The sequence below is a fragment of the Nematolebias whitei genome, chromosome 7 (assembly GCF_014905685.2).
Source record: "Nematolebias whitei isolate Nwh7 chromosome 7, NemWhi1, whole genome shotgun sequence".
Taxonomy (NCBI): Eukaryota; Metazoa; Chordata; class Actinopteri; order Cyprinodontiformes; family Rivulidae; genus Nematolebias; species Nematolebias whitei.
Genome location: NC_056504.1, coordinates 48,588,928 through 48,596,943, shown reverse-complemented (window position 1 = coordinate 48,596,943; position 8,016 = coordinate 48,588,928). Strand labels below are relative to the sequence as shown.

Below are 8,016 nucleotides of genomic sequence, written 5' to 3'. Positions count from 1 at the left end.
GTTTACAGGCTGTGAGGGAGTTCACTTCCTGTTTACAGGCTGTGAGGGAGTTCACTTCCTGTTTACAGGCTGTGAGGGAGTTCACTTCCTGTTTACAGGCTGTGAGGGAGTTCACTTCCTGTTTACAGGCTGTGAGGGAGTTCACTTCCTGTTTACAGGCTGTGAGGGAGTTCACTTCACATGACCTCAGCCAGTGGCTTCTCAGAGCCGTCCATGGTGCTTCATTGCACAACAGCCGGCTGCTGGAAGCAAAATGACTGAGTGTTTTTCCACATTGGCACACAAACCCATGAAGTTCTGTCACTTTGTTCATATTGCATCAGGATATTTGTTCATATTCTTATTATCTTATCAACAAAGGCTTTGTGTTGTGAAGGGACGGATGAAGCTACTACCAGAACATCCATCCATCTTCTTTTACCCGCCTCTTCCTTTCCAGGTCACAGGGTCACTGGTGCCCATGTCCAGCAGTCACTGCGAAAGGTGGGGGACACCTGGACAGGTCCAAGTCCATCACAGGGACATTTTAGAGTTACCAAATAGCCTAGCATGCATGTTTTTGGTCTGTGGGAACAAAATAACATGATTTTAGTCATTCAACCACGTCCGTGGGAGCCGATGTCTCAGCTTCAGATGGAGCATGAAACAACCTTCAGTTTGTTTTTGTGACGTGAGCGCGTCTCACTGACGGCACCACTGTGGACCGGCGTGCTGTGGTTGAGCATCATTAACGTGTGCGGGCCTGTCCTCGCTGCCGGGCCTCTAACTGTTCTTCTTCTTGTTCAGTATGCTCCTGGACAGCCTGTCTCCAGAGGAGCGAGACGCTCGGACGGTCGTCTGCATGCAGCTGGCAGCCCGGATCCGACCACGCGACCTGCAGGAGTTCTTCTCTGCTGTGGGGGAGGTATGACTGAATGGACTTACCAGAACCAGCACTCGGTGTGAATAAATATTTAATTTACCATGGACGTCTGTGTTGGGGGGGGGGTGTTAAAAGTTTGTGAAGCTTTTGTAATTTTCTATATTTCTTCATAAATATAACATGTTACATATTATATATTTGTGAGAGGTGAAAGTATGTGAACCTCGAGGATTAGCAGTTAATTTGAAGGTAAAATTAGAATCAGGTGTTTTCAATCAGTGGGTTGATGATCAGTTGTGGCTGGTTTCCATTTGGTGGAAAACCAGAGGCAGAGACTGGTCTCCCCCAGGCTTCCCTGCCTCAAGGTGGTTTCTTACTCTTGATGCCTGGTGCTGGACCAGCTCGATGCATTTCGATCGACCGCCACCTGTCCTCACAACACGCTGAGTGAGGGGTTTTATAAAAAAAATGTTTCTCCTGAGAAAGTTTCATGGTCAAACAGGACATTTTAACTGTAGAGGACCGGTCACTCATCGAGCCAGTCCTTAACTTCAACATCTCGTCATGGTACAACTTCCTTACAGAAGAGAACAAGAACAAACTCACCAGGATCATCAGACAGTCAGCTAAACTTCTCAGAACCTTCAAATATATCTCCCAGAACCTTCACCCCCCCACCCCACCCCCAACTTCATCAGTCATCTCCCCTCCAACTTTCAGGTAACTGAGAGTACCTGGATAAAAAAACGCGTCAAAAAACGATTTTATTCCCACTGACGTCAGCATTTGAAATAAAGGAAGTAGTTGTAGATGAGCAGGTAAATGAAAAATCATGAAGTAGGGACACAGTAGTCCAAGTAGCAGTACAAAGTAGTAGTTTATTTTAGTATAATATATATGAAGGCATTATAAACTCTTCTCACACTCTTGCAATGTTCTAAACGATGTTTCTAAACTGAAAGAGCATGTCATGATTTCAGCTCTCCGCTGCACACAGGTGCTAAATAATATAAAATATTTTATTTTAAATAAAAATTTCATGCCGATCGTGCGGCTCATCCATCAATCAACCAACTGTGCCGTGTCCTATCTTATTTTGAAAAACCGTGCTAGAGCGAGACCGTGATAAAGGAAGCGTGAAGTAGCGAGGGACTACTGTATTTAATGGTTTGATGGTTTTAAAGATGGGGCTGGATAAGACGGGGACAGAAATGGCCCAACATGGCTGATGGGTGTTTGATGTTTTTTACATGAACTCAGTTCTGAACTCTTTCAGCTGAGGAATGACGAACAGCTCATGTTGGAGTTCACGTGGATCCACTGTGAACCATCGGGCTCAACTTTCTGTGGGTTCAGGTGTTTGGTTACCATGGTAACATCTGCTCTCATACAGGTTCGACTTGTGAGGATGATCTCCGACAGGAACTCGCGCAGATCCAAGGGCATCGCCTACATCGAGTTTGTAGAGGCCAGTTCGGTTCCACTGGCCATCGGACTGACGGGCCAGAGGCTGCTGGGAGTTCCCATCATTGTGCAAGCGTCCCAGGTACACACACGTGCACACCGTTCAGGTACATACTAGTTCCAGGTATGCACATGTCTCGGGTAGGCACACGTCTCCGTTACATCATAATTCTTGCAGTGTTATGATTGAATCTGTGTGTGTGCGCGTGTGCGTGCGCAGGCAGAGAAGAACCGTGCTGCGGCTGCGGCTGCAGCTGCTGCAGCTGCTGCAGCCAACACTGTGCAGAAGTTACCAAGTGGACCGAGGAGGCTGTATGTGGGCTCGCTGCACTTCAACATCACTAAGGAGATGCTGAGAGGGATCTTTGAGCCGTTTGGACGGGTAACACACACACACATACCTGCGCACAGGTGCGTCCAGGTGTGAACGGCGTCTGACAGCTGAGTTCCTGTTCTCAGGTGGAGAACATCCAGCTGATGATGGACAGCGAGAGCGGCTGCTCTAAAGGCTACGGCTTTATCACTGTGAGTTCCTCAGTCTGAACATCTGGACCACGTGCTTCATGCGACACGTTAAGACCACATGATGTATGTCGCACCTGTTGTCATGTCAGTTTGCAGACGCTGAGTCAGCTAAGAAAGCTCTGGAGCAGCTGAACGGGTTTGAGCTGGCGGGTCGGCCCATGAAGGTGGGTCATGTGACCGAGCGCAATGAAGCCTCCACCGCTTCTACCTTCCCATGTGACGAGCTGGACCTGATGGGCATGGACCAAGGAACCACCAGCAGGCAGCTGCTGGGTCCAATGACTGAAGGTGAGGCCACGCCTCCACTCACACCTGATGACATCACAGTCACCCACAACATGTTCCCGTCTACCTCTGCAGGTCCTGGTCTGATCCCTCCTGCTGCTCAGCAAGCTCTGCAGATGAGTGGAGCGATCGCTATCGGAGCCCTGGCTGCTGTTTCAGGTACCTCGTGGTGAACCAGGTAACCTTCAGGTGCTACCAGGTACTGACAGGTGACTCTTGTCTTTCAGCTGCCATGAATCCAGTTCTGAGCATGAACATGAACATGAACCCTCCAGCTATGAATCTTCCATCCCAGCCTCTCGCCACTCACTGCTTCCAGCTGTCCAACATGTTCCACCCCAGCAGGTGAGCGCACACCTGAGTGTCTGTCAGCTGTCTGACTCTGACCAGGTGAAGTGTGGAGTCGAGCATGAAGAGTGGTACCTCCTGAAGGGGGCTGAATACTTCCTGGAGCTGAGTTAGGTGTAGAATGATCGTTAGTTCAGACAAAACGAATCCCGTGGGTGTTTCTGTTCTGATCCTCGGTTCTGGCCCGTCACTTAACAACAGCAAGTAGTCCTGTGTGTCAGAGCAGCAGATGCGATGAGTTCAGGTGAAACCAGGTGTGTGTGTGTCTGTGTGTCTGTGTGTGTGTGTGTCTGTGATCCAGCTGAGTGTGTGTGTCGTTTTTCAGTGAGAACACTCCGGGGTGGGAGCTCAACATCCAGCGTGACGTCATCGAGGAGTGCAACAAACATGGAGGAGTCGTTCACATCTACGTGGACAAAAACTCACCTGAGGTAAGCCTCACCTCTGACCTCTCACCTGTGGATCAGCCTCTAACCACAGACGGATCATTTCCTGTGTCACGTGGTTTGTTGCTCTGACTCCGCCCCTTTCAGCAGCACGACTGCAGTCTGTTACTGCAAACACTCCAGAACTGATCCAGTTCTATATAAACCTCCAGATCCAGAACTCTGCTCCAGTTCCACAGATGACATCATACATGTTTGATGTCATCTGTTCTTTGATGACATCATACATGATGATGACATCTTTGATGACATGGACCTAGACTTGCTCAGTCTTCTGGCAGAGCAGAGCGTAGTGAGTCATCCCATCAGCATCAAGGATCTTTGATGTCTTCTGTCTTTCAGGGGAACGTTTACATCAAGTGTTTGTCCATTCCTGCCGCCATGGCCTCTGTGAGCGCTCTCCACGGAAGATTCTTCAGAGGTAAGAACTGCTGTCACATGACTGCTGCCTGAGGACCAATCAGAGAGCAGCTTTGACTTCCTCTCACCTGTGTTTTCAGGTAAGATGATCACGGCAGCGTACGTCCCCCTGCCTACTTACCACAACCTGTTTCCAGAGTCAGCCACTGCCACACAGCAGCTGGCTCCGCCCCCCATGCGGTGATCAACAAATACTGCTCTGTGATTGGATGTTTGAAGTTGAACCCGCCTCTTTTTAAAATCTTGATGTCTTATTGGACCAGTTGGATATCGGTGGATGATCCAGAACTGCTGAGTGTTTGTTTTCAGTTGGACACAAATGCCCCGCCCTCTTCCTGTTGGCTGCGTCCCGATCCAGGTCACATGGTGATGTGACATATCTTTATTTCCTGTTTCTTTGTTTCTCATTAGCTTTTCTGAGGGAGCTCTCATGTAACTCCGCCCCTCTGTGTACTGTCCAATAGTTAGCTCTGTGAGCTGTGAGGGGTGGAGCTTATGAGTCTCGTCTGATTGGTTGAGCCTGTTGAGTGTTTTTCTAATTTGATTTTGTAAAATGATTAAAAAAATGTTTCCTCTGTCATCTGTTGATTTGTTAGAATTGTTTATAAAATGTTTACACACATACTCAACACTCCCTTAGTGCCAGTAAAAAAATACCCAGCATGCAACGGTCTGACCACTACACCCACCATTTAAGTTTCTGGGTTCAAGAAAGACAAAGTTTATTGGATCTTCAGTAACGGGTCGACACCCGGACCGAGCCCGGTCAGACGGTCCTCGGTTTACAGTAGTCCCTCGCTGCTCCGCGGTTCGTTTTTCACGAACTCGCTCTATCGCGGTTTTTCAAAATAAGATTGGACATGACACACAATTGGCTGATTGATGGATGAGCTGCACGAGCAGCATGGAATTTTTATTTAAGATGAATTATTTTAAATTATTTAGCACCTGCTCCTCCTCTGTGCAGCCCACACTGCTCCTCTCCGTCCATCTCCGTTCTGCAGCAGAGAAGTGGGCGTGGCCGAGAGCTGAGTTTATAACGTGCTGTTCTTTTAGAGCATTTAGAGTTTAGTTTAAATATATATATATTTATACATGTCAGATATAGATCATTAAAATAAACTACTACTTGTACTATTATTCCTACTTTGCGTTTTTTCACTTATCGCAGGGCTTCAAGGTACGGATCCCTCAAGATAAACGGGCTACTGTACAACTAATTCATTTAAAAAAGTAAAAACTTTGGACTTTGTTCTTCCACAAAGTATTCTGCTCCAAACGTTCAGTCAGAGGAATGAAGGATGAGTTCTGGTCAGGGACCGGCTCGTGTTCCATGTCCACGAGTCACGGCCCGATGAGTAAAGAACTCATTCACCAAACCTGTGGCCGTTAGACCAGCTCTGGTTCAAAACCTAAAACCTGGTCTACATGACTACGCTGAAGGACCAGACTGGAGGAGAACCGCTCCCACTCAAGTTTTCTTTTCACTCATTTTGGTGAAACGATGAAGGTTTAAGTGAAAAAACAGACGATGTGGATGAAATATTTAATCAGATTTGTGTTTGGATTCTTTTTTCTGTGCAGACCAGTACCGATCAGTCCACTGACTGGTGCTGGTCCTCAGCCCGCTGGTTGGGGGGTCTCCCATCTAGATCTCGTTATGAAAGGTTCAGTTCCCCAAAATTCAAGTTCAAGTAGGTTTATTGTCATTTAACCTTGACAAAATACAAACAGTTCAGTCCTAGTCTGGATTATTGTGCTCTGAAAATATGTTTTTAAAAACACAGTTTGTCTGAAATGTTTGTCAATTTGTGAAAACACAAGAAGTTTTAGGGTTTTTTTCCATCTGGACCAGACATGGGGTCCTGATTAAAACCTGCAATAGTAGAAAGTTAAAACCTTGACCACATTTTCACAACAGCATTCAAAGCAAACTAAGCAGTGACGGAGTAAAGGTCCACCTGCTGAGAAGGCCCAGACCTGTCTGGAGTTTCCAGAGAAGATGTAAATGATTGGAGAAAGGTCTGTGGTCAGTAACGTCCAGCTCTTTGGTTTGAACGCGAGCTGCTGAGTTTGACAAGAAGAGATCATCCACACGGTCCATCATGGAGATGTGCTGCTAAGTGTTCATGACTATTCATGGGGCAGGTCCAGAGCCTCCTTCCCTCAGAGACGGGTCTTCCTGCAGGATTTCCCAGAACAAGCCACTAGTGCACCGCAGCGAGTGATCTGCAGGTGTTTTCCACTGGACCCAGGTTTGTAAATCTAAACGCTGGTTTCTTGGCACTGAACTTTCTGGTCCTTTAAAGTAGTAATAATAATAATAATCGTTTTATTTAAAAAGCACCTTTCATGACACCCAAGGACACTTTACAGTAAGAACAAAGATCAACAGGAATAAATTACATAAATAATATAAAATGCATAAAGAATATAAAATACATACAGAATATAAAATACATACAGAATATAAAATACATAAAGAATATAAAATACATACAGCAGAGTTGAGGATAAGAGTCTAAAGAGATGTGTTTGCAGAGCAGTCTTGAATAGAGAAAGAGAGGTGGTGTTTCTTAAGTCAGGGGGTAGAGAGTTCCAGAGATGAGGGGCAGAGCAGGTGAAGGCCCTGCTCCGCATGGTGGAGAGGCGGGCAGAGGGTACATGGAGGTGTAGTGAAGAGGAGGATCTGAGAGAGCGAGAGGGGATGGAGATGTGTAGGAGGTCAGATAGGTACGGAGGGGCAAGGTTGTGGATCGCTTTGAAAGTGAGAAGAAAAGTGTCTTAGGATAATCCCAAACCTCATGAACCAGAACCTGTGGATTATTGTGGCGTTCTGGGTCCACTGAACACAAACGTGCCGTCGGACGGTGTCCCTGGAACATAAACGCACCAGTCCAGCTCAGTCTCTGCTGGAGTGTGTTCTGGTCTTTGTTTTGGGTTCTGTGTCACTTCTTTAATTCAGGAGGTTCCTGCTGCTGACCCCTGACCTCCATTTAAAGTGTACGTCTCCAAATGCCCAGAAGAGCAGCAGGAGGCCCAGCAGAAGGTCATGACGAACCAAACGACGGTGCTTTGACAGAATTCTTTGCACCTCATCGGGTTCTGTGCACGGTTATTAGTGAGACTTGAGACTGACCATGGTCATCTGGTTCCTGGACTCCCAGGACCGCCCAACTGTCTCCCAGGTTGGCAACATGTAGGACACCACTGGATGCATGGACAGCTGAAGAAAACTTTGTTTCTGTTTAGCCTACAGGGGTTCTGTACCTTTTGAACCAATCAAGTCCAAACCAATCCCAACCCAGTGACCTCAGGAACCACTCCGGTACTTTTCAAACTAACCTAAAGTCCAAACAAATGATCCTAAGAACAAGTTGGATAAAGTTCACACCAACCTAAAGTTTAAAATAACGGCCTTAAAAACAGGTTGTGTACCTTTCAAACCAACAGGACACCTTAATTAACTCTTAATCTAAAAAAATAAAATAAACAGCTCTATCAGCTCCAGAACCGTTTAAAGCTCATGGACTTAGTTTATTTTATTATATTTTAAATTCAATTTGAATTTAATTATTTTATTCTATTTCCTTACTTTTATTGTATTTCATTGCCTTTATTATCTTTATTTTTTTTTTAAATAAATCACAAGAAAAGGGGATCGAG

General features: G+C 46.2%; 1 protein-coding gene across 1 annotated transcript in view; it reads left to right on the top strand.

Moving 5' to 3' along the window:
* Positions 1-4,631, top strand: part of LOC119412679 (RNA-binding protein 39) — an 8,661-nt gene extending 4,030 nt beyond the window's left edge. Inside the window, exons 5-14 of the mRNA XM_037679716.1 lie at positions 787-904; positions 2,256-2,408; positions 2,547-2,708; positions 2,786-2,851; positions 2,941-3,139; positions 3,212-3,295; positions 3,364-3,481; positions 3,810-3,915; positions 4,273-4,351; positions 4,431-4,631. Coding sequence (XP_037535644.1) covers positions 787-904; positions 2,256-2,408; positions 2,547-2,708; positions 2,786-2,851; positions 2,941-3,139; positions 3,212-3,295; positions 3,364-3,481; positions 3,810-3,915; positions 4,273-4,351; positions 4,431-4,534 — 1,189 coding nt within the window. The 3' untranslated portion in view covers positions 4,535-4,631. The remainder of the gene's footprint in view (positions 1-786; positions 905-2,255; positions 2,409-2,546; positions 2,709-2,785; positions 2,852-2,940; positions 3,140-3,211; positions 3,296-3,363; positions 3,482-3,809; positions 3,916-4,272; positions 4,352-4,430) is intronic.
* The last annotated feature ends 3,385 nt before the right edge of the window (positions 4,632-8,016 follow it).